We start from the raw sequence: 25,993 nt of genomic DNA on the forward strand, positions 1-25,993 counted from the left end.
ACCCTTGCTTATCCTGTTATTTTTAGCTTTTTCCAGCCTCCTGCTCGCTGTGCCTGCCCTGTCTTATTTGAATTACTGCGTCTGCACTCTCAGTGGTTGTCCAGAGCAGGCAGGAATGGGATTTCTCATCCCTGAGGGAATTGTTTTAGGAGCTGGCAGTGACACCCAGTGAGGAGGAATCACCTTTGTGAGCCAGGCAGCTCCAGACAAGAGGATTCATTTTTTCCCTTTCTCCCAGTGACCCTGGCGTTGGCAGACAAACTCCAAAAATCATCTTTACATCCACTTCTCAAAGGCTGGAATTGGAAAATTATCCTGAAGCAAGAGCAGCTCAGACAGCAGGGATTCCATGGAAATGCCACTGGGGTGGAGCAGGTACAGAAATCCCACATCCTCTCCTTAGCAACCATTAAGTTCCTGGTCTGGGGCCAAAAGCCATTTCTGGATGGAATCTGAAACCTCGGAATTGTGGCAAAATCCTGGAATTGCAGGCAGAGGGAACAGAGCTGATTTAAATCCAGGGGATTCATTAATTCGTTAATTAATCCTGGGTGTCCAGTGTGCTGCACCTGCATTTATCCAGCCACAAAGCCCAGACTGGGTTTGCTCCATCCTTCCCCAAATCCCTGATCCCAGCAGGGTGTGTACCTCTCAGATTTGGGGACACTTCAGTGCATATTTTAAGGAGGCCCCTCCAAAAGAGTGGATTTCTGCCAAAAACTTTGGAGTTATGGGCATCAGCCTTCGGAGCTGAGGGAAAAATCCCCTTCTATTTTTGTCCTGACCATGACTCAGAGGAAGATTTGTCCCTGCAAAGTCACTCCTTTTTTGAGGAGGCATTTAAAGGCCGCTGCTGTCACCTGTTTGGCTCAGGATATTCCTATTTTTGGTGTTGGGCTCTGTTTAAAAAGACGTTTTTTCATTGCACACCCACTTTGTAGCGTGCTGTGTTTATTTTTTCATCCTGCAAATCCCAGTCCTGGGCTTTTGCCACCCCTTTTGCAATTAAAATTACAAATTAAAGCCATAAAGAAATGAGGCCTCTCAGCTGTTCCCACCAGGGAGCACAAAGGGAATAGAGAAGGATGGATGGGCTGGAAGTGATAGCAGTGGGATAATCCCATCCCCATTCCCAGATTTTGCCCTCTGGCTCAGTGCTTTATTTCTAATTAATGACCTGATTTTTGTTGTTGGCTGAGTGCAGGTGCAGCACACTGGACACTCCACACTCAGGAGTCATTAATTAATGAATCCCCTGGATTTAAATCGGCTTGGGCTTCCCTCAGCCTGCAGTTCCAGGGATTTTGCCACATTTCAAATGGCTTTGTATTCCATCCAGAAACATCCCCCAGAGCAGTGACTGAAGTGTTGAACAGGGGACATGGGATTTCTGTTTGTGCTCCCAATCCAGCAAGGTTTCCAAATAATTCCTGCTCTCCCACCCTGTCCCTCATCCTCAGGGGAAATCCCTTGTTGGGCCATTTTTCCCCTCTTGGAAAAACCCATTAATTCCTCTCCCTGCTGCTGTTTTAATGGGGCTGGAGGGGGCAATTTTGTAATTTTCAAATCTCTTTTCAAATATTGCAAACTTATATTGGAAAAATGAAAATGAACAAAATAAATGGGAGAAGAGGGATAGGGAAATTTGGCTGGACAAGCCTAGATGTGCTGCCCATGGATTTGAGCAGGGCTGATAAAAACTCCTAAATTTGTTATCAGAGATCAGATGCGGGTGTTACTTATGGGTCACTTTAATGATTTTGGTTCATTCTGGATCCATACCGCTGAAACTTTGGGAATGTTTTCCAGATGGGTTTGGGAGGGGATGGGTGCTGCCAGCATCCATCAGCCCAGCCCAGGCTGGAGCAGAAAATGGGATTTGGGCAGAGTTGGTTCCCTGGAGCTCCGTGCTGGGGGTGCATGACCCGGCTGGCAGTGCCAGGCTGCTCCTGGCAGAGGCTCAGGGAGGAGCTGGGCACAGCAGCTGCAGGCAGGGACACCCTGTGCTCCTCCAGCACTGGCAATTCTGTGGGGACACTGAGCTCTCCCTGCTCTGGGTAGGTGAGGTTTGCTTGGGGTTCAGCTCAGATCCCACCCAGCCCCATCCCTGTGTTTGCCCAGAGTGCCAGGTCTGGGTGTGCCAGCCCGAACTGGGCAAAATCGTTTGGAGCTGATGGGGTTTGCAACAAATCCTCTCCCAAACTGTGCTGCAGAGTGAGGAACTTGTGAATTTATTGATGCTCAAATAAAAGCTGATTTTTCCTGCTGGTGCTCTCCATAGATCCTGCTCACTGGGAATGCTGCATTTCCACGAGAACTGTTGATTCCTGACAATAGAAATAAATCAAACTGCAAGGAGGCAGCTGGAGCTTTTCTGTGCTGTCTCCCCACACTCCTGAAGTGCTGGAGATAAACTGATGGAGACAGGGAATGGTTTGGGTGGGATGGAATTTAAAGGTTATCCAGTCCCAATCCTTGCCATAGGGACAGCTGCAGCTATCCCAGGGTGTCCAGCCTGGCCTTGGTGTCAAGCCCTGCCCAGCCTGGCCTTGGACACTCCCAGGAGTGATGAATCCTTGGGAAAATCCATCCCAGGGCCTCACAGGGAAGAATTTCTTCCCAGAATCCCATTTAACCTCTGGCACTGGGAGCCATTCCCTGTGTGCTGTCCCTCCATCCCTGTCCCCAGTCCCTCTGCAGCTCTCCTGGAGCCCCTGCAGGCCCTGCCAGGGCTCTGAGCTCTCCCTGGATCCTTCCCTTCTCTATTCCCAGCAGTGAATCCTTGGTGGGCTCAGACCTCACCATCAGAGCTCCATGAAATTCCCTTTTAAGCAGTTCTGATCCAGCTTTAGAAATTGTCCCGCTGAAAATGAAGCCTGTGTGGTGCCATTGAGCCTTCCTGGATGGCTTCCATGGAAAAATCTGCTTGTTTTCCATGTGTTTGGTGGATTTATATCACTGGAGAGTTATAAATACTTGGGTGGCTTAAATGAATCCCTTCAATTCCCTGTGAAGTGTTTGAATCAGGATGGGGAATTGCTATATCCCGCTGCTCAGGCTTTTAGGGAAGGGAAAATCCTGGTTGGGTTCTGTGTTTTTATCCCAAACCCATCTCTGGTGCTTCAGGTGGGGTTGTAAAGGTGCTGCTTGTAAAGGATCCAGAAAATTCCAGGGAAGTAAAGAAGGCTTGGGAAAGGGAAGGACATTGGGTCCTTAACCTGCAGGAGGTTGATTTCCACCTGGAGCAGAGTAACCCCCCAAAATGAGGGACAAGCCCTGGGCATCATCTTCCTCCAGTGCAAAAGGAATAGTGCAGAGCATTATCCATGGGTGTAATCCAAACAAATACTCCCCTTTCCAACAGATGTCGAGTATTAACTGATTAAAAATAATCGCTTTTTTCTTTATTTTTCTTGCTGGATTTAAACCCAGGGAAAGCTTAACTGGGCTTAAAGAGGAGCTAAATCCCTCACTCCCAGGAAATCATTGGCAAATAGAGCTGAAATCCCGGGATGCTGGGTGTAATTCCTGCTTCCATCCAAGCTGGCTGTGCTTGGGAAGCCTTTGGGAGCCAGCAGGAACATCCAGGAGTGCTGGGGCCGGGCTGGGCTGGGTCCCTGCCTCTCCCTCTGAGGGATGCTTTCCCTCAGGATCATCATCCCAGAGCGTTCCACGGAGCTGCTGCAGGGCTGGAGTCCCTCTGGAGCTCTGGGAATGTTCCCCTGGAGAAGGGAAAGCTCCAGGAGAGCTCAGAGCCCTGGCAGGGCCTGCAGGGGCTCCAGGAGAGCTGCAGAGGGACTGGGGACAGGGATGGAGGGACAGCACCCAGGGAATGGCTCCCAGTGCCAGGGTTAGATGGGATAGCGGGAAGGAATTCTTCCCTGTGAGGCCCTGAAATGGATTTTCCCAAGGATGCCCCTGGATCCCTGGCAGTGCCCAAGGCCAGGCTGGAGGGGCTTGGAGCAGTCTGGGATAGGGGAAGGTTTCCCTGCCCATGGCAGGGGTGGGGCTGGATGGGCTTTAAATTCCTTCCAAACCATTCTCCAATCCTGCAATTCTCTGAAAACTGAGAATGAAACATTCCCAGCTCTTGAACTCCTCCCTGATTTTCACCTGCTGCACACTCTGGCAGCATATTTATTTTGGGATTTGAAAAAAAAAAATTAAAAATCACTTATTGAGCCTGGCTTTTGTATCAGCGGGGTGGGTTGGCCGACACCAGCCTGGAAAATAAACCTTCCCAGCTGATAAGGCCCCTCTGGGAATGCCTGTGGGCAGGAAAACATTCCTGGGGTGCCCAGCAGGAATTCCATGGCTGGGCTGCCTTGATGCTGCTTCTTCCCCTTCCCATTCCGAAGGTTTGTGGCTGGGGGGGATCAGAGCATGACACGAGTGTGTAAAAATAAATGTGGGGAATGCCAGAAACGCCGGGAAAAGCGCTGGATGTGGCTTTGCTGTGAGTAATGGCCCGGCTCCTTCCCTCCCTCCCTCTTTCCCACGGCGCCCAGCACCGGGAATGGGAGGGATCGGTTCCCCGGCCGCCCTCATCCTTTGAAGGAGCGCATTCCCAGCGGGAATGGGGATGGGAGAGCCGAGAACCTCCCCGTGCTCCTCCCTCCGCCTGTTAATGATTGCCTTGGAGCTGGGGCAGACAGGGAAAGCAGAAGGCCTGGGAATTCCCTGGGACAAGGCTTGGGATGTGCCAGGGGGCTCCCATCAGCTTAAGAACAGAAAGAAAAAAATCCTAAAAATACAAGCACAGAAGCAGAAATTCTCTTTTCCCCCAGAACTGGGGATACCAGGTGTTTCCTCCTTCTGTAGAGGAAAATAATTTCTATTTTTCTAACATTTTTCTATAATTTCTATATTTCTAATATTTCCTCTATAATTCCCTCCTTCTGTAGAGGAATAATTAAGGCAATTCCATTGTCTCAACACCAGAATTTGATGTCAGGTGAAGCTGAGGTTTCTTTTCAGAATTTGAGTGTCTGGTGAAGCTGAGGTTTCTTTTCAGAATCTGAGTGTCAGGTGAAGCTGAGGTTTCTTTTCAGAATCTGCGTGTCTGCTAAAGCTGAGGTTTCTTTTCAGAATCTGAGTGTCAGGTGAAGCTGAGGTTTCTTCTCAGAAATGGGGTGTCTGCTAAAGCTGAGGTTTCTTTTCAGAATCTGAGTGTCTGAGGTTTCTTTCCCTGCGTGTCCGTGGGCAGGGATGTGCTGCCAGTGCCATGGGATTGAATTCCCCCCTGTGGGCATGCAGGGATCAGGCCTGGCTCATTCCTGGTGCCCACCTCACCTCCAGGGCACGCCCTGCCCCAGCAGCACCTTCCCAATCCCCCTGGAGGGGTTTGGAGGGCAGGATTTCCCATGTCAGACCCTCTGGAGATGTTCTCCAGGGATTCCTGAGCCACACATTCCTAATCCAAAACTGGTTTGGGGAAAGCTTTGGGAAAACTCGTCTGGATCATCTCACAAGTGGTATCAGACACCTTAAACTGGGGTTCCTCGTTGAGAAATGCAAATTAGGGAGGGCAGGCAGCCCTGGGTTTCTTTCCCAGTGCAAAGGGGGGGGTGGGGGTCCCAGGAGCTGCCCACTGTGGAAGCAGCAGCAGCAGCAGCAGCCCGTGCTCATCCTCATCCCAGAGCTGACCCAGCTGGAAAGCTGCCAGGAGCCTTTCCCTCACATTAATCCCTCTCAGCTTTAATCATTACCTGCCTGCCCACCTCCCTCCTGCCTGCCTGCCTGGGACTGCAAACAGGGCTGGAGCAGAGGAGCAAATCCACATGTCAGGGGTAATTCCTGGCCTTTCCCACCCCCTACCTGGCCTTTCCCACCTCTGGAGCAAATCCAAAGGTCGAGGATAATCCCTGGTCTTTTCCACTCCCTACCTGGCCTTTTCCATCTCTGGAGCAAATCCAGAGGTTAGGGGTGATTCCTGGCCTTTCCCACCTCCTTCCTGGCCTTTCCCACCTCCTTCCTGGCCTTTTCCATCTCTGGAGGAAATCCAAAGGTTGAGGATAATCCCTGGCATTCCCACATCCTCCTGGCCTTTTCCACCTCTGGAGCAAATCTACAAGTCAGGAATAATTCCTGGCCTTTTCCACCTCCTTCCTTCCACCTTTTCCACCTGTGGAGCAAGTCCAGAGGTCGAGGACAATTCCTGGCCTTTTCCATCTCTGGAGCAAATCCAGAGGTTGAGGATAATTCCTGGCATTCCCACCTCTGTGTCCTGGGAGCAGGTCCCGCCTGGGAACAGGTGCCTCTGCTGCAGCAGGTGAACCTGGCTCTCTCTGGGATTATTTTTCCAAAAGGAGAAACTTTTGTTTCCTAAGGGATTCACTCCAGCCCTGGAATGGGGAGGTTGGCACCAAGCTTGGGGTCACCACTGGACCTTCCCCGTTCCCAGCAGTGAATCCTTGGTGGGCTCAGACCTCACCTCCTCGAAATTCCCTTTAAAGCGCTTCTGATCCAGCTTTGGGAATTGTCCCACTGAAAATGAAGCTGTGTGGTACCATTGAGGGGGGGGATTGGGAGTTTTCCTTGTGATGCAGAGAATAAATGGAATTTGAGTTTATGTAATGCTTGGAGCCGCTTTTAGCTTGCCACAGATCCTTCTCCAAACAAAGCCAAGGTTATGCAGCAAATTGCAGAGTGGGGATGGTTTATTTGGATGAATTTTTATTTTGATGTCTGCATGAATGGGATTCTCTGCAGATCCAGGAAAAACCAAGGATGACTTCATGCTCTCTTAAAAATTCATGCAGAATATATTAATTTTTTTCTTTTTAAATGAAGTGTCTTTAATTTTTTTTTTAAGCTCTACTGCTGCAGGGGAGAGAGAGCACCAGGGAGGAGGGTCTGGGGGTTCTCTCCATGCGTGCCCCAGCTGCACGGGACTCCAGGGACTCTCCATCCATCCTCCCACAGCTGCTCCAGCCTGCCTGTGCTGGTGGGAAGCTGGGAGAGCTGGGGCAGGGTGATGATCCCACAAAGGCTTTTATTTTTTCTAGAGGCACATCTGGTGTGGGGGAATCAATTCTGAGCTGCCCTGAGCAAGTGTTCCTGGATTTAGTCATGTGAATCCCTGAACAGCTGGGCCTAGAGCAGGAGAAATCCTGTTTGGAAAGGAGGGAAGGAGGGCAGGATGGAATTTCTGCTGTTCCCTGCCTGGCTGGGAGTGCCTGGGGCATGGTGTGAGCCCAGCCTGTGACCCCACCATCGCTCTCTGGGTGTTCTAGTGCCCCTTGCATGAGCTGTGTCCAGACAAAAAAGGATCGAAAATTACATTTGGGGTGTCCTCACACTCCAGCCACAGCCAGGGCCAGACTCTTTAAATGAGGCTGTTGGGGTTGGGAAAGATCCCCAAGATCACTCAGTGCTCACTGAGCCACATTCCCGAGTGGGTCAGGTTCATTCCCAGCCACTCGTTTTCTGAACCTTTCCAGGGATGTGACTCCCTGGGCAGCTCCTTCCCGTGCTTGACCCACTCTTCAGTGCAGGAATGTTCCCGATGCCCAGCCTGGCCCTTTCCCCGCTTTCCCTGCCCCAATCCCGGCCGGGGCCAGGTGGGCGCTGGGGCCGAGCTCGGCTCCCTCCCTGCCGGCTGCAGGAGGTAAAAATAACCGGAATGTAGGGCACAGCCTCTCGCAGAACTCCCGGGCGGCATTTCCGCGGCAGCAGGCACAGGGAAGGTGTCTGCAGCTGCTGCTTCAGGCCCGGCTGCTTTGGGGTGCCCCGGGGCCGCGCTCCATCCCGGCCGGGCCGGTCCCGGGGGGCTCGGAGGGCTCGGGGGGCTCGGAGCTGCGGCTGCCGCGGCACCGCCGGGCCCGGGGGAGCCCCCCCCGTGTCCAGGGGGGCTTTGAGGACTTTTCCCCCTCGTGGAGAGGAGCAGCGGCCGCGCAGCCCCGCCCGGAGCCCGGCGCGGAGCGGGCGGAGGCGGCCCCGGCCCGGCCCCCCCGCGCTCCCGGGGCCGCCGTGCGCAGGCGGAGCAGCGCGGCCGCATCCATCTTCCCGGGCTGCCTCCTCCTCCTGCTGCTGCTGCCGCCTGCTCCCCATCCTCCTCCTCCTCCCCAGCCTCCTCCTCCTCCTCCCCCGCCGGGGCCGCGGCGGCTGCGGGCGCTGCCGGCGGGGCGGCGGCGGCGGATGATGCACCGAGATGGTTCACCAGGAAAACTGCTCCTACCAGGTGAGGGGCGAGCGCGGCCTGGCCCCCAGCCCCGGGCAGCCCTGGGCAGCTCCGGCCATCCCCGGCTGGAGCCAACCCCGCTCGGTGCCGCCCCCGGGGCTGCGGCAGCGCGGGGCCGCCGCTTGGGGTTCGCACCGAGAACCGCGGGGTTCGCTCTGAACATCCCGGGGTTCGCACCCAGCATCCCGGGGTTCGCATCGAGCACCTTGGGGTTTGCATTGAGCATCTTGGGGTCCGCATTGAGCATCTCGGGGTTCGCTCCGAGCATCCTGGGGTTCGCACCGAGCATTTCAGGGTTCGCTCTGAGCATCGCGGGGTGCGCACTGAGCATCCTGGGGTTCGCACCCAGCACCCCCGGGTTCGCATTGAGCATCTCGGGATTCGCACCGAGCACCCCGGGGCTCGGCACGCAGAGCAGCCCCGGGGCTTTTGTGCTCTCCGTGTGATGTTGGGGGGCTCAGCGGGGCCGGGGATGCCCTCATCCCCCTGCCCGCATCCCAGTGCCTCCCTGCCGGGATAAAACCGCTCCTGGGAGGAGAGAGCCGCGGGATGGCAGTCCCGGAGCTGCCGCAGCGCAGGGATGTCTTTTTTAGAGCATTTCCTGCGCTTCCCACGTTGCTGCGAGCGCAGGATGGTGATTCACAGGCTGCGGGCTGCTCCTGGTTCCGCAGGAACCGGCGATGGCGATGATCGTGAGCAGGCAGCCCCCAGCCCCGGGGTCCCCGTGTTTGGGGGTTATTTCAGTGGGGAACCTCTGAGCTGGGCTGGGCTTGGGGCTCCGTTTCCCTCTGGAGAGAGGAGGCTGAGAGGATGGGTGCTGTGGGTGCACCTGCACGGGAGGCAGCTCTCTGGGAGCTCGATGGCTCAGTTAGGGGCTCGATGAAACATTTAGGGGCTCGATGGCTCATTTAGGGGCTCGATGGCTCAGTTAGGGGCTCGATGGTTGAATTAGGGGCTCGATGGCTCAGTTAGGGGCTCGATGGTTGAATTAGGGGCTCGATGGCTCATTTAGGGGCTCGATGACACATTTAGGGGCTCGATGGTTGAATTGGGGTCTCAATGTCTCATTTAGGGACTCGATGGCACCGGCGGATTATCAAATGCACCAACACCTGTCCCTCCGGCACGGCGATGCTGAGGAATGCCGTTGCCTCCGTGCAGTGTTTTGGAAAACCCCCATTCCCAAACATCCCCAGAGCCGGACCCTCAGCAAGCAGGGCCTTGCCCGGGCCAGCGCCCCTTCCTTGTTTTTCCTCCATTCCCGTGTTTCATTCCAACTTCAGGCCGTGTTTTCCAACAAAATATCTCAGATGCAAAATATCTCACCAAGGGAAAAGATAACGAAACAGAGAGGCGCTGAAATGATTTTTCACGGAATATTTTCAGTCTAGCAATTCTGGAAGTGAATTTCTATTTTTAACTTCTTTGGAAAAAATTATCCTGGGGTATTTTTCGTGGTTTTTTTTTCCCCAGCCTTTTGATTTCCCTGCACTCCGAGCCTGTTGCTCTGGACAGCCGGGATAAATGGTGCCATTGTTTGGGAGCAGCGGATGTTTTCCCAGCATACTCAGGAACGCACGGGTTAAAGGTTGGGCATTGTTTCCCGGCTGGGAGGGCTCCGGGGGGTGGGATGATGATGATGATGATGAAGATGGTGGTGATGATGATGCCGAGCTGCGGCACGGGCCTGGCCAAAATCCCTGGGTGTTACTGCGCCAGCGCTGCCGCCTTTCCCTGCTCCCATCCCCTGCTTGTTATGGATTGGTTCCTCTCCTCCAAACCCATAAATATTAGAGGGGAAACCAGCCAGAAACCACCCTAATCCTAAGGAAAAAGAATCCCGGGAAACATCTTTTCAATGGAAGTGTGTTTCCAAACCTTCCCGGGGTGCTGCAGGGATTAAAAGCAACCCCAGCCCCCTCCCAGCCCCATTAACCCAAGGCCGAGCTTTAATCCTTTTGTGGACGGCAATCCCGGGCTTTGGGATCACAGCAGTGATGGGATTTCGTGGCTGCCCTGGGAGGGGGTGGCAGTGTTTGCTCTGCTCTGCTCCTTCCCCACACCCCTTTTCTTGGAGCTGTTAAAGAAACCAAAAATAAATCAAAGACAGGAACAAGTCAGCGCTTGGGAAAACTTGAAAATGGGTTTGTTTTGGAGAATTCCAGCAGAAAATCTCTGCCGTGCCCAGGTCATGGCTGGGCCACCAAATCCGTGGCAGGGAGGGAGCTGGGATGGGCAGGGGCTGAGGAAGAGGAGGATGTTCCTGAAATCCCTGATCCCCCAGAGCTGAGCTGTCAGTGCAGGTGGCCCCGGGCTCTCCTGGGGTTTGGATGTGGCTGTCAGGTGAATTCCTGGGATTTAGGGTGGCCCTTCCATGGCCTGGAGGCCCCAGCATCTGCCATCTTTTCCATGGATGCATCCTGGAATCAGGCTGGGGGCTGCCACTCTCTGTGCCATGGGTTTCTCTCTTAATTATGCTTCTTTTCTTATTTATTCCAGTTTATTTCCCTGTATCAAACATTTTATTTAGGGCTCCATAATTCCTCCTGCAGTCTGACTAGGAAAACCCTGGCTGAGTGATGTTTTGTGAGCTCCTGAGCCCACATGGAATAAAAATCCAGCGTGCAAATCCGGGCTTCAGCCCAGAAATAAAGGTTTTATTCTGCTGGGTGGCTCAGCTGGGCTTTACTGGCCCTCAGCCTCAGACAGGCCTTCAGTTTGCTGTGTAAATCTGTGTTTTCAGCAGGGCCTGACAGCTCCAGGGAGCAGTGCTGGGCTCCTCAGCCTCCTCCTGCTTTAATCCACGTTTGTTACCGTTGCTGTACAAGTGGGTGATGTGTCTGAATCACGGATTGTTGAATTTCTGGTGAAAAGCAGAGAATGGAGGGGCACCCAGTGCTGTGCCTGAGGCTGGAGGCTCCCAGTTGCCCCTGGGAACAGGATTTGGCTCTGTGTTCTGGCACCAGGCAGGGCTGAGCTATCTGCTGGCACCAGGGCTCCAGAGATGGTTCCAGGCTCCACACGTGCGGGGAAAATTAAAAAGAGACCTGAGGAGAAAAGAGATTTTAGTGGCCTAGAGATCACCCCTGAGGTGGGGCAGTGGTGGGGCCTGGTGGGTTTTTCAGGGATGTGGGATGTGCCCAGGTGTTGGGATTGGCTTTATTTGGCTGGTTTTGAGAGGGATCTGTTGGCAAACTCTGTGCCAGGGAGGTGCTGGTGCCGCTTTGGATCAGGCTGGAAGCGCAGGGATGAACCAGGCAGGGCTGGATGCCCCCCACCCCTCCCAGGATCCCAGAGAACCCCGGAATTAACCCATAAAATTCACAAAATAGTTGGAGGCTTCATGAGTTTTCTTTGGTTTGGTCTCAGGAGGGGTTTGGAGGCTGCAGAAATCAGGTGATAACATATTTTTCTTTAAAGTGAGTGCAAATTCTGGTGGCAAAATGTAACTCCAAGGGACAGGCCTTGGGAAAACCTCAAATTCCATGAGAATCCAGTGTGGAGAAGCTGGAGAGCTGCTGGCCTGGCCCCATTCCATGGAGAGTGCTCCAGGCTGGCACAGCTGAGGAGGCTCTGTGGCACTGCCCCACGTCCCACAGCAGTGACAATGAAACAGAGCCTTTGTCAGGGAGCTCTGGGGCCTTGTTCAGACAGAGATCCCACAAATGGCTCTGCAAAGAGCTGAAAAAGCACATGGGGTGTGCTGAAGCTCAGGGAAGCATCACCTCAGGGAGGGCTTGGGTCAGCTCATCCCTAAACTTTACAAATTCCCTGTGATGGGAAGGGACTGGTGGGAGAGGTTTAGTCCAACACTTGCAATAAAATCGAGGTTTTGTGGCATGGAATCACAGAATGACAGAATAATTTGGGTTGGAAGGGGCCTTAAAACCCATCCTGATGGGCAGGGACACCTCCCACTATCCCAGGCTGCTCCAAGCCCCATCCAACCTGGCCTTGGGCACTTCCAGGGATCCAGGGGGCAGCCACAGCTGCTCTGGGAATCCATTCCAGTGCCTCCCCACCCTCCCAGGGGGGAATTCCTTCCCAATATCCCACCCATGCCTGCCCTCTGCCAGTTTAAAACCATTTCTCCTTGTCCTGTCCCATCCTCTTGTAAAGAATCTCTCCCTGATAGTTCTGGCACTTGACATTCCAAGATCCTGGAGCTGACCTCAATCCCTGAGTGCCCCATGCCCATGAATTTGGCACCTTGGAGAGCTTTCCTTGAACTCTGCTGGGAGTTCAGGGGTTCCTCCCCTCCCTTGGGATCCAGCAGTGTTTGGGAGCTGATCCCAGCAGGAATGGGGAATTCCTCTCCCTCTGGAGCCCACCCAGCCCCGAGGGGGATTTCACTGGCTCCAGCAATGCTTTCATGCTCAGGAAAGGGGAATTCTGCTGCCTTTTTGTCCTGGAGCCATGGGGTGTGTTCCAAGCACCCCACACTCGCTGTGCCCCTCCTGGCCTCACCCAAGGATGATTTTCACCCTTCCATGCCCATCCTGGCTTTCCTGGCAGTGCTGGCTCCGTGTGCTCCCATCCCAGGGACCCCCAGAGTCTGACCTGCTCCAGGTTTAGCTGCTCTGAGCTTCCCCTTACTGCTGGAAAAAGGAAATCAGGCTCTTCGCCTCCAGAGAGGGAGTGGGATCCCCATTCCTGGGGCACATGGAGCCTTTTTTGGGATGTTCCAACAGAGGGACAATGGTGGCCGTGGGTTCAGCCCATGGGGAAGGGGCTGAACACCAAAGGGTTTGGTCCTTGTGCTGAGAGAATCCCAAAACTCATTTCCCTTTTGATATCCCAGTTTGAATCGGCCTTTCCCAGCCCATCCTGAGGGAGCAGGTCCTGGCACTGAGGAGGGCCCAGATGTGCTCCCAGATGTGCTCCCAGCTGTGCTGCTCAGCCAGGTTTGGGGCTTCTCCCGAGCCCTGGAGCAGCTCCTGGTGCAGGGTTTGGGCTCAGCTCTGTGGGATCAGCCCAGGGAATGAGCAGGGCAGAGGGGAGGGAAAGCTGGGACGGGGGATAAAATACCCCAAACCCGCGGCTGGCGAGGCTGGAGTCTATTCATTCCTATTTCTATTTTTAGGGCTGTGTCACTTCCTGCCCTTCTGTGGCTTTGGGGTCACTTTGCAGGGGTGGGGAGGGGACACGGGGACATCCCCGATGGTGGGGACAGGGCACTGCAGGACGGGATTGTCACACACACCAGGAGGGGACTGTCACACACCAGGAGGGGACTGTCACACACCAGGACAAATCCCAGCCCCAGCCCCTGCTCCCCAGCCTTCCCCTGGGGCTGTGCGTGATTTCTTTGTTTATTTGGGGTTTATCGTTCCTCAGCTGGGAGAGGAAGTGGATTTAGCAACAGCAGGAAAGGACACAATGAGTCAGCGGCAGAGGGAAACTGAAAATAAGGAAATGTCCGCAGAACGACTTTGTTTCATTTGGGAATTACAGTTGCAAAGCACCATCCAGGGACTAGAATGGAATTAAACATTTATTATTGCTGGTTTTGCCCTGAAAATTTGGAGTAGATCCATGCTGGGATGCATCACTTGGATGTTGTTAGAGCTGAGAATTTACCTGGAATTTGCATTTGAGCTGGAATGATGTCAGCATGGCCTGGATATCTCATTAAACATCATAGGGCAATTAAAATTATTTATCAATAGTTGTGTTGCATCAAAAATCAGAACTTTTCTTGCTGCTGTGCCAGGTTTTGGGGAGAAATTGTGGGGCATAATTCCATCTTCCTAAGGATTCCTTTTGGGAATTCCTGCCCTGAGCGTGAGCTCTGCTCTCCAGAGCTGATCCAGACAAACCCTTCTGGCTGGGATGGGATCTCAGCAGGATTTGTGGGGCAGGGGGTCGGTGGTGCCCTTGGGAAGGGTAGGAGAATGGAAGCTCCAGGTCTGTGGGCTCTGAGTCCCCCCAGGAGCCAATGGAATGGAATTTTGGGGATCCCCAGGCTCTCCACACCCACAGGATGGGGAGCAGAGTTAGGCTGGGTGCCTCTAATGCATAATTCCAATAAATGTAGGAATTTTTCCACCTGGAAGAGCCAATTTAGCCAGGGGAACAGCTCCGTGGGGTCCTTGCTGGTGGGTTTCACATGGAGTAACAATTCCAGCTGTTGGTTCCCGTTTGTGGGACGTGAATCCCTGTGGTGGATCCTGGGAATTCCCTGGGATAACTTCCCTGGGGAGAAGCCCCAGGAAGGAAGGAAGGAGGGAGGAAGCCCCTCGCTCCCGGCCCGGCAGCACGGCCAGCCCGGGGTTTGACATCAGACACCGGCATTTTTCCTGCCCTTGTGCAGCCGCTGGAGCTCGGGGTTATTTTTATCCGGCGCTGGCAGTGGCTGGAGGAGGACGCGGATTGCCAGCTCCTCTCCCGGGGCTCGCTGCCTTTATTTGGGAGCAGCCAGGTGCTGGGGGAGCGGAGCGGCGCGGGAAGAGCGCCCCGCGGGAGCGAGCCCCGTTCCCGGTGCGATGCGCGGCCGGGAGCGGCGCCGGGGCAGCGCCGGGAGCCGGGAGCGGGGCGATGCAATGGGTGACGTCATCAGGAAAGCATCCCCGCCGCCCGCCGGGGGCAGCTACAAAAAGGTAAAGGGACAAAAAGGGACAGAAAGGGACAGAAAGGAGCCTTTGTGTGCCGCCGTGCTGCGGGAATGCTGCGGGAATGCTGCCCGGGCCCGCCCAGCCCGGTGGGATTCGGGGGCTGGAGCAGGGAGAATCCCCGGGTTGTAAAGTGCTGGCACGGGCAAACCTTCCTCCTTCCTTCTTTCCTTATCTCCTGGTGATAAAATAGCAGGGGAAGCTTCCAAAGGCATCCTCCTGCCTGGAAACCCCCGGGGGTTTAAGGCACATTGTCAAGTGTCACTTTGTTCTGACTTGGGTAAAAAGTTTTGACTTGGGTTTGCATTCACCCCGGGAAGGGAGAAGGAGATAAACCCACATTTTCTGTGATCTGTGTTGTTTGTAAATCCCAGAATAGCCCCCGTGCAGGGCAGAGATAAAGTGAGACGCTGCCTGTGGCTCTGGGGCTTTAAATATAGGCCTGGGCTGGGCTGGGAATGACAGAGCCTGGCAAAAATAGCCCTGGTGGCCTGGCCGAGTGTCCCAGTGCTCCTGCTGGTGTCCCAGTGTCCCTGCTGGTGTCCCAGTGCTCCTGTTGATGTCCCAGTGTCCCTGCTGGTGTCCCAGTGCTCCTGTTGGTGTCCCAGTCTCCCTGCTGGTGTCCCAGTGCTCCTGTTGGTGTCCCAGTGTCCCTGTTGATGTCCCAGTGTCCCTGCTGGTGTCCCAGTGCTCCTGTTGATGTCCCAGTGTCCCTGTTGGTGTCCCAGTGTCCCTGCTGGTGTCCCAATGTCCCTGCTGGTGTCCCAGTGTTCCTGCTGGTGTCCCAGTGCTCCTGTTGGTGTCCCAGTGTCCCTGTTGCTGTCCCAGTGTCCCTGCTGGTGTCCCAATGTCCCTGCTGGTGTCCCAGTGTCCCTGTTGCTGTCCCAGTGCTCCTGTTGGTGTCCCAGTGTCCCTGCTGGTGTCCCAGTGTCCCTGCTGGTGTCCCAGTGCTCCTGTTGGTGTCCCAGTGTCCCTGTTGGTGTCCCAGTGCTCCTGTTGGTGTCCCAGTGTCCCTGTTGCTGTCCCAGTGTCCCTGCTGGTGTCCCAATGTCCCTGCTGGTGTCCCAGTGTCCCTGCTGGTGTCCCAGTGCTCCTGCTGAGATCCCAGTGCTCCTGCTGGGTGTCCCTCCATCCCTTGTCCCCCGTCCCTCTGCAGCTCTCCTGGAGCCCCTTCAGGCCCTGGCAGGAGCTCTGAGCTCTCCCTGGATCCTTCTCCTCTCCAGGACACAGGGAATGGCTCCCAGTGCCAGAGGGCAGGGATGGGTGGGACATTGGGAATTGGGAATTCCTGGCTGGGATGGGATTCCCAGAGCAGCTGTGGCTGCCCCTGCATCCCTGGCAGTGCCAGAGGGCAGGCTGGACCCTGGGGCTGGAGCACCTGGGACAGTGGGATGTGTCCCTGCCCCTTCCCTGGATGGGATGAGCTCTGAGGTCCCTTCCATCCCAAAGCAGGATTATTCCAGGGCTGTGTGACACGCGTCCCTGTTCCCTGGAGCTGTGTTCCCCTCCCAGGCACTGCTGCCCTTCCGACAGGGAAGGTCAAGGGGAAGAAGGAAAATCCACCCCACATTGTTTTGTTCTCCCCTTAAAAATCAAAAGCAGCTTTTTGTTTAAAATCATTGTGAGAACTGGACTGTGCTCAGCTCTGCACAGAGCAGAAACACTTTTATTTTTTGGGTCAGTGCCAAAATACACATTTAAATACCACAGGGTTGTTTCCCTTGGAGTTAGCTTTGCATTTTGAGGATTTGACCCATTATTCCTTCTATACCAAGGCAGAATATTTCACAGTCAAAACCCACCTTGCTGTTTCCCTTCTCCATTTATAATTTTTCATACCCAGCTCTGGATTTTGAGTGCAGCTGTCAGGTAATTTATCCAAAGCCTAAAGTCCATTTCCCTCAGGTATATTTTATTTCTTACTAACTGCTCCCCATTTTATAATAACAAATAGGACTCTGGATTTCTTTATGGTCGTTAGCCTGGGCCTGCCTTGGAAAATGGGATATTTCCAGCTCAGTCCTGGGAGCAGAGTTACAGAGAATCCTCATTAATGACCTGCTGGAGAAAACAAATTGCACGATGATTAAATGTACAGATGTCAGCCTGGGAGCAGTGGGGAACAGCAGCATTAAAACAGATCTGGAGAGACAGATCCACCAGCAAGGAGGAGAAATGTCCAGTCCTGGCTGGTTTTAGTGGGAAAGGAGCAGCTTTGGTGCCCACGGAGGAGGTGGGGATGCTCTGGGAGGGAGAGGTCCCAGCTGGAGAGGAGGTGGGGATGGGCTGTGGGCTGCATTTCAGCTGAAGCACAAGGAAAGTCAGATTTAGATGGGAAGATGTGGGAGAGGATCCTCTGAGCTGGGAAAGGGGAAATTTCCAGGACTTGATGGGATATTGGTGCAGTGGCACAGCCAAGGGCACCCTGAGATGGGCAGCACGAGGAGCTGGCACCAACCTCCCTCCTTCTGCTTTCAGTTCATTAAAAATGATTTTCACTCATTTCTCCTCTTTTATTTCCCCCTGTTCTGCCCTCCCCAGCAGGGCTGGCTGTTTTTATCCTAAATCTGTCTCCATGTGATTGAGGTATTGATTATTGAAGCCTAAAAACACAATGGTCTGGGTAAAACTTCAGGAACCTGGAGCTCAGCCCAAAAACTTGGTACTGCTTGGTGTCGTGGGGTTTGTTTTTGTTATTTTAAGGATTTGAAATAAAAGGAGCTAGGTTATAAATGAATTATTTTGGTAAGGGATTGACAATTTAATGGGCAGGGTAATAATGTGTATAATCAGCACTGGAGCTGGAATTAAATAATTTGTTATTTTAGGTGAATAATTTGCATTTTGTCACACTTCCTTGTACAAAAAAGTGCTTTATTTTTCCTGAGGTGGGATATGGGAAGCACCATTCCACGAATTAACCCCATGGAGGCAGCCCAGCCTTGCCTGCCCTATTTCTTTTTGTTGTGTTTTCTGGATTGGGTATTGAGTGTTATTTTATAATTAAATGTTTGAGGCTTTCCAAGTGTTCCTTCCATCAATAACTTCCTGAATTTGTTGTCAGTGTTGGCACGTGACCCATTAGTGACAGACACTGGGGGAGGTTTTGAATCTGGAGCTGAGATTTGCATTTATTGCACATTGATTGCACAGTTATTGATCAGGGATTCATTGCAAATCATTTTGTTGATTGCTATTTTAAAACTCCTGTACTTATATTTATATTTATGTTTATGGCTGTGCTTGTGTTTGTGGCTACATTTATATTTATAATTATACTTGTGTTTTGTTTATATTTGTAAATAGAAATACTGGTAATTTGATGACAATGGTTCAAAATCCATCCCTGAGCGCGCTGGCAGGAGAGGGATTTTGGTGGGGTTGGAAGTTGTTCAGGGAAGTGGAAGATGCTGATGGAGGTGGCTGTGTGTGGATTTAGGTACAGATATTGGGAATATACTGGGATATATCTATCAGCGAGTTTGGGGTGCAATCAGACGCCCTTTAAGGTCCTTTCCAACCCCAACCCAGAGCAGGCTGGTTCCATGAGATGGGGATTCCCATTGGGATGTGCTCTGTGGCTGACCCAGGCGTGGGAGGCTTGGGAGATGCTGGATGTGCTGAGCTTGGTGGTGGGGCCGGTGGGACAAGTCCCCTTCCTGTGCCCTGGCCCGGCCAGAGCTCATCCATCCCTCCCTGTCCCTCCCCATCCTTCATCCTTCCATGTGTCCTTCCCAGAGCTTCATCCTTCCATGTGTCCTTCCCAGAGCTTCATCCTTCCATGTGTCCTTTCCAGGAGCTTCATCCTCTTCCTGTCCCTTCCCAGATCTTCATCCCTCCCTGTCCCTTCCCAGAGATTCATCCTTCCATGTGTCCTTCCCAGAGCTTCATCCTTCCATGTGTCCTTCCCAGAGCTTCATCCTTCCATGTGTCCTTTCCAGAAGCTTCATCCTTCCATGTGTTCTTCCCAGAGCTTCATCCTTCCATGTGTCCTTTCCAGAAGCTTCATCCTTCCATGTGTCCTTCCCAGAGCTTCATCCTTCCATGTGTCCTTCCCAGAGCTTCATCCTTCCATGTGTCCTTCCCAGAGCTTCATCCTTCCATGTGTCCTTTCCAGGAGCTTCATCCTTCCATGTGTCCTTCCCAGAGCTTCATCCTTCCATGTGTCCTTTCCAGGAGCTTCATCCTCTTCCTGTCCCTTCCCAGATCTTCATCCCTCCCTGTCCCTTCCCAGAGCTTCATCCCCTGCTGTCCCTCCCCAGCTCCCGATCCCCGTGTCCCTCCCCTCAGCCTGACCCTGTCCCTCCCTGCAGGCCCAGAAGAATGAGCGTGAGTCCATCAGGCAGAAGTTGGCCCTGGGCAGTTTCTTCGACGATGGCCCCGGGCTCTACACGAGCTGCAGCAAGAGCGGCAAGCCCAGCCTGTCCTCCCGGTAAGCCAGAGCCCAAATCCCCAGGGAAGGGGGAGATCTCTGCAGTGGGACACCCCAGGATCACCCCTCACACTGGGATTTAACCATTTAACCAAATTCCTGAATTTTCTGTGCTTGGAACATCCAGATGCGACACCTGTGTGTTATGTGAACACTTGTAAATGAGGGGGGAAATTCTCATTTAACATGGAGTAGAAAGGTATTTGGATATTGAGGGGATAAAGGGAATGAGGTGAAGCTTTCTGAGTTAGGTTTCCTTCAGGTTTTCATGTAGGATTTGGAACAGGGTGCCTGGAGAAGCTGTGGCTGTCCCTGGATCCCTGGCAGTGCCCAAGGCCAGGCTGGACATGGGGTTTGGAGCACCCTGGGACAGTGGAAGGTGTCCCTGCCATGGCAGAGATGGCACTGGATGAGTTTTAAGGTTCCTTCCAACCCAAACCATTTGGGAATTCCAACCTCCATTATTCTGGAATTGTGATTAATGATTGGAAAAGCAATTAATGCTCAGGAAGCACTAGAGGATGGACAAAATAAGCTTTAATGTGGCTTCCTGCCTCCCCTCCACATCCACAAGCTCTGCTCTGGACATGGCTCCATCCCTGGAGCTGCACATGGATTCCTCCCTTGGATTTTTAAAGTTTTTGCATGGAATACAATGCAGAAAGTCCTTTTTGTGTTCATCTGGGTGGAACCCAGGGCACTGGGGAAGCATCAAACACCTCCCATGCTGGGATTGAAGCTCTACCTGTTGCCATGGGATGGGAGAAGAAAGGAGGCTTAGGGAGGCAGGAACCCAGGAGGAACCCTGCTGTTCCAGGGGAGAGGTGCAGTTGTGGAGTTAAATTGAGCTGCGGATCATTTGAAAGGGAAAACAGCTTTGCTGTCTGTAGTTACAGCTGAACCAGGAGCTGCTGTCTGGTAATTAGAGCAGGGCTCTAATTAACGCAGCTCATCAGGGTTTGGCAGCTGTGCCCCCAGAAATTGCCAGCTGTGCCTGAAGGATTTGGTGGTTGTTAATATTTATAACCCAGGAAAAGTATTCCCTGTTCCAGGGCCTGCAGGAACATTTGAGGGATGTTATTCCCATGTTTTTGTATGGAATTGCGGAGCTGGAACATGGAATGCTGAAGGACCTTAAAGCTCATCCAGCTCCCTGTCCATGGGCAGGGACACTCACCATCCCAACCCCTGTCCAACCTGGCCTGGAACAATTCCAGGGATCCAGGGGCAGCCACAGCTTCCTTGCCAGGATCTCACCACCTTCACTTGCTCATTAATAAACAATTATTAATCCTGTTTATTTTGTGGTAATGGTAACTAATAAACCCCACAGAAATAAATGGAAAATGGGAATTTGCTGTTCCTAAGGAGCAATACAAGCTCCCTGCACACTGGGAATGAGGAATAACAGGATTTGGGGGTTCTCCATCTCCAGCACGTGGGGATGGATTGGGGTCTCTCACCTGGGCTTTTCCCTTTTCTCAGCCTGCAGGATTCCCTGATCCTGCATCCAGAGAAAATAATTCCTGGGGAGGGGAATGTGGGTGGGGTTAATCAATCCCAACCCAGCAGTGGAGCAGGGGGCTCTGGAAAACACCAGAACAAACTCTTGTATTACAGGAGTGTCTTGGAAAAAAACTGTGAACAAATAATTTCCACCACTGACAAATTATTTTATAATATATATTATTATATATGCTATTTCTATCTTTGTACATTTCTCTGTACTTTTTCATTCTTTATTTGTAAATCATCTTTGTGGCTTTTTATGGTAACACATTCCATATCTTTTATTGCATTTTATAGATTTTATTTAATGTAATCAGAGCTGAATAATCAAAAATAATAATGACATTCTGAAACAATGACCATAAAAAATGACCGAGAGTCCCTGCAGTGTGGGGGTAATTCTGCAGTTTATCAGTAGATGGTGGCAGAGGCCCTGTGACACTGAGCAGCTCCCAGTGCCACACTGAGCTGTCACCTGCTGAGCTGGTGGCACTCCCAGCCCCAGGGGACAGCGGTGTCACCTGTCCCTGTGCTCGCCCAGGTTACAGAGTGGGATGAACCTGCAGATCTGCTTTGTCAACGACAGCGGCAGCGACAAGGACAGCGACGGCGATGACAGCAAGACAGAGACCAGCCTGGACACGCCCTTGTCACCCATGGTGGGTCTGGCACCTCAGCCTGCAGCAGGACAGCCACAGGCGTCCCTGGGGAGGCTGATCCTGTTAAAAGAGCAACCCCAAACCCCAGAGCAGCATCTCTGGCCCTCAGTAAACGTGAGATGCTGAGGGACAGATAAGAAACCTTCTGTGCTGCTGTAAACTTGATGTCTTTTTCCTTTCCTTTCCTTTTTCCTTTCCTTTCCTTTCCTTTCCTTTCCTTTCCTTTCCTTTCCTTTCCTTTCCTTTCCTTTCCTTTCCTTTCCTTTCCTTTCCTTTCCTTTCCTTTCCTTTCCTTTCCTTTCCTTTCCTTTCCTTTCCTTTCCTTTCCTTTCCTTTCCTTTCCTTTCCTCTTTCCTTTCCTTTTTCCTTTCCTTTTCTTTCCTTTTCTTCATGGATCCAGCATTCCTTTTTGGATACAACACCACAGCCCCAATTGTTTCCCTCCACTTTAACCTTTCAACACTTTCTGATCTGCTGGGCTTCTCCCTCCCTGTAAAGCCAAGGAGGCCTAGCTGGGAATCACTCTGATTTTTAAAGATAATCCTGTGGATTAAGATAAGAAATAAATCCATGCTTTTGACAGTTTCTGTAGGGGAAAAAAAGCACAAAAATAGGTCAAACTTTGCTGTGGCTTGTTTGCTTCACCAGAGCAAGCAGAGCTCGTCCTACTCGGACAGAGACACGACGGAGGAGGAGTCGGAGTCCCTGGATGACATGGATTTCCTCAGCAGGCAGAAGAAGCTCCAGGCTGAAGCCAAGATGGCCTTGGCTATGGCCAAGCCCATGGCCAAGATGCAGGTGGAGGTGGAGAAGCAGAACAGGAAGAAGTCGCCGGTAGCAGATCTCGTAAGTGGGGCCAGGAATGAGCCCAGCCAGGACATCCACTGCTCTGGTGGCTCTGGCTCACAGGGTGATAGAAGTGGACAGGAGGGGTGGAGAAGGGGTTGGAAGGAGAAATGGGAGCAGGGAAAGAGATGCTGGAGGTTGGTGATGCCTTGAGGCTGCTCATGCTCTGAACTGGAGTCTTCATCCCGTCTTGGAGCACTCCTGCCCCGGCCTAGGGCTGTCACCACCACCCTCACCCCCAATTCCATCAGATATTCCTGCTCCCCTGGGAGCCAATTTCATCAAATATTCCTGCTCCTGCTCTACTGGGAGCCAATTCCCTCAGATATTCCTGCTCCTGCTCCCCTGGAAGCCAATTCCATCCGATATTCCTGCTGCCCTGGGAGCCTTAGGCCCAGTTCTGTGCTGGTGGCTGGACTCCAGTTGCTGGAGTCGTTGCTGCCTGTTTGTGAGGGAGGGATGCAAAACTGAGGGGACAGACTGCTCAGAACTAGAAATAATGGGAAGAAAACAGTAAAATATTGGAAGGAAATGGTAAAATATTGGAAGGAAGCAGTAAAATATTGAATGTCTCTTTCCAGCTGCCACACATGCCTCATATAAGTGAATGCCTGATGAAGAGAAGTTTAAAACCCACTGACCTAAGGGACATGACCATCGGGCAGCTACAGGTGATAGTCAACGACCTGCACTCACAGATAGAAAGTAAGTGGTAATTGTTCAATTATTCTGGGGTCTGCCTGCTTTAATTAAGAACAGTTCTCTGAGATAAATATAAACTACTCCTCATGGAAAGGGCTGTCTGGCCTGGCCCAGCTGCCCAGGGCCGGGCTGGAATCCCCATCCCTCAGGAATTTCAGGCCCTGTGGATGTGGCAGTTTTGGGGACACAATCCCCAGCTGGGATCCCAGGACACCCCAAACTCAGCTCCTTTCCCCCGGCTCAGGCTTGAACGAGGAGCTGGTGCAGCTGCTGCTGATCCGGGACGAGCTGCACACGGAGCAGGACGCCATGCTGGTGGACATCGAGGACCTCACCAGGTGAGGCAGGGACTGCTCTCCCTCACTGTTCACAGCTCAGCAGGTGAGGCAGGGACTGCTCTCCCTCACAGCTTTCCCTCACCAGGTGAGGCAGGGACTGCTCTCCCCTCACTGTTCACAGCTCAGCAGGTGAGGCAGGGACTGCTCTCCCTCACAGCTTTCCCTCACCAGGTGAGGCAGGGACTGCTCTCCCTCACAGCTTTCCCTCAGCAGGTGAGGCAGGGACTGCTCTCCCTCACAGCTTTCCCTCAGCAGGTGAGGCAGGGACTGCTCTCCCCTCACTGTTCACAGCTCATCAGGTGAGGCAGGGACTGCTCTCCCCTCACAGCTTTCCCTCAGCAGGTGAGGCAGGGACTGCTCTCCCTCACAGCTTTCCCTCAGCAGGTGAGGCAGGGACTGCTCTCCCCTCACTGTTCACAGCTCATCAGGTGAGGCAGGGACTGCTCTCCCCTCACAGCTTTCCCTCAGCAGGTGAGGCAGGGACTGCTCTCCCCTCACTGTTCACAGCTCAGCAGGTGAGGCAGGGACTGCTCTCCCTCACAGTTCACAGCTCACCAGCAGCAGCGTCTGGGGCTTTTCTTCCCAGAATTTTGGGATTAAAGCTTTTGCCATCCAGGATTTTGGGATTAAAGATTTTGCTACCCAGGATTTTGGGAAGGAATTTTCCCCTGGTAGGGTGGGGAGGTCCTGGGATGGATTTTCCAGGCTGCCCCTTGGATCCCTGGAAGTGCCCAAGGCCAGCTTGGACAGGGATCTGTCTTAGTCATCAGGAGGGCTGGACAAGGGGGAAAACTTTGGAATCACTTAAATATTAATATTTAATAATGATATATTTTATAGAATATATCGTTTATATAACTATAAATTAATGTAGATATTATAAATAGTTATAAAATAATAATATATCAAATAATATATAAAACTATATAAAGTTATATATAAATGTATAATGATATAATACATTTAAATAATATAATATATTATAAATAATGTATATATATTATATATAACAATATATAATTATTTAATATGTTCTATTATCTATTATGTATAATATGGTTTTATTATATATAATAATATTGTATATAAAATATATTATGTAATATAAAGATAATAAATTTTCTAGCTATGTAATAATTAAAAATAATAATAATTATTATAATTGATAAGACAAAAAGCCTTGCAGGATATGGGCAGGTTCCCTTAAGGGCTCCATCTCCTGGCAGCAAGGCTCAGGAAGCATTTTTGTTTGGGATAATTAGGGATTTGGTTTAGGAGTATAAAATGCTCCCAAATATTCTGAATATTTCATTCAGAAATGCAAAGATTGGGGATGAAAGGAGCTGGAAAAGAAGAGGCCCTGGGTAGTGTCAGCACACCAGGACTGTGATTCCAAACTGAAGCATCAGAGCTGGGAAAATAATGAAGATCAGATGGGGAGGGTGAAATTTGGGACGGGAGCTGGAGCTGAGTCAGTGCCCCCACATGCCCTGGGTTCCCCTCTTTTCTTCTGAAGGTGCTTGGCTTCCTCTCTGCAGCTCCTGGCAGTTTCAGAAATGGCAGTTTTGGGAATGCAGGTGCTATCTGGGGGGCTTTGAGGTTTTCCCCTCTGTTATTTGGGGGTGAAGGTGTTTGCCATCCCTGTGGGAAGGGCAGGAAAAATCCCAGGAGCCCCAAACCAAACCCCCAAGGGGCTCCCCTGGCCCTTCACCCACCCTCCTGCCAGGAGGAGATCCAGAAAAACTCGGTGTTTTTCTGTGGGAAAACACAATTCCCAGCTTGGTGCTGGAGCAGGGGGTTGGCTTTTCCAGCAGGGGGTTGGCTTTTCCAGCTTTTCCTTGGCAAACAGGAATAACATCCCCCTCCTGCCCCCAGGCACGCCGAGAGCCAGCAGAAGCACCTGGCAGAGAAGATGCCAGCCAAGTGAATCCCTCCTCCTGCCTCTGTCCTGTCCAGGGAATGAGTTCCAGTGTTGCTCATTGACCATGTCCCAAGCTTTCTGTCTGGTGATTGGCCTCTGCTTCTTAATTTATTTTAATTTTTTTACTCGTGCCACTAAATATCAGGCATTTTAATAATAATAATAATGTTATTATTATTACAGAAACAAAGAGAATTGTACAGTACTTATAACATTATAAATCATGGGCGAGAAGAGAGGGTAGTTTAACTTTATTTTTTGGTCGTTTAGAGATTTTTTTGGGTTGGATGATATTTTACCATTGACTACTTTTTTATTCCTCACTGTAGTTTTGAAATAAAGAACCTGTTCTTGACGGTGCTATACAAGTCAACAAGAAATCCATGCCTGCCTCGTAGTGACGTCGTAGCTTTCAGTAATCTGTACATTTTACTCAGTTCTCAGCATTTTGGGGAATGTTGACTACCTGACATTCGTTTTAGGTGTGCTATTAACACAGTGGGGTGCAGAGAGTTGGAAGTTTTCTGTATAAAGCTGTAAAATAAAAATTACCACCATTGTTTCCTATGACACGTCTGTTTGTTGCCAAGGGGGTGGATTTGCTGGTGGATCCTCCAACTAAATGTGTAAAAAAACCTCTTTTTTGCCTTGCTGATCACATGGAACTGAGAGAAGAGAGGGCTTTTGTAGTTTTATTTATTTATAAGTTCCTAATTCTGTTTCACATGGATGCTTCTGTTACACTGAGCCCCGAATTTGTGATAGTTGGAAGCAGCAGACACACCCCAGGTGG

General features: G+C 51.8%; 1 protein-coding gene across 2 annotated transcripts; it reads left to right on the plus strand.

The window, feature by feature from the left end:
- The first annotated feature begins 7,971 nt into the window (after positions 1–7,971).
- Positions 7,972–25,767, plus strand: SCHIP1 (schwannomin interacting protein 1). 2 transcript variants are annotated; one of them, XM_059479044.1, is made up of 7 exons: positions 7,972–8,182; positions 19,107–19,225; positions 21,276–21,393; positions 22,042–22,239; positions 22,821–22,944; positions 23,186–23,279; positions 25,155–25,767. In XM_059479044.1, the coding sequence occupies exons 1-7, from the start codon at positions 8,153–8,155 to the stop codon at positions 25,204–25,206; spliced, it is 735 nt and encodes a 244-aa protein (XP_059335027.1). In that variant the 5' UTR covers positions 7,972–8,152; the 3' UTR covers positions 25,207–25,767. The 2 variants fall into 2 exon arrangements, with proteins under 2 accessions (XP_059335027.1, XP_059335026.1); XM_059479043.1 differs by lacking the exon at positions 7,972–8,182 and adding an exon at positions 14,580–14,781.
- Positions 25,768–25,993: the final 226 nt, after the last annotated feature.

This window comes from Ammospiza nelsoni, chromosome 10 (genome assembly GCF_027579445.1).
Source record: "Ammospiza nelsoni isolate bAmmNel1 chromosome 10, bAmmNel1.pri, whole genome shotgun sequence".
In the NCBI taxonomy this organism is placed as follows: domain Eukaryota; kingdom Metazoa; phylum Chordata; class Aves; order Passeriformes; family Passerellidae; genus Ammospiza; species Ammospiza nelsoni.

Bases quoted from the DNA above. Each gene is read 5' to 3' on its own strand.
- SCHIP1 (XM_059479043.1), top strand. From the start codon at position 14,668: ATGCGCGGCCGGGAGCGGCGCCGGGGCAGCGCCGGGAGCCGGGAGCGG. The intron at 14,782-19,106 runs GTAAAGGGACAA...CCCTCCCTGCAG, and splicing joins CCGGGGGCAGCTACAAAAAG to GCCCAGAAGAATGAGCGTGA. The intron at 22,945-23,185 runs GTAAGTGGTAAT...CCCCCGGCTCAG, and splicing joins CCTGCACTCACAGATAGAAA to GCTTGAACGAGGAGCTGGTG.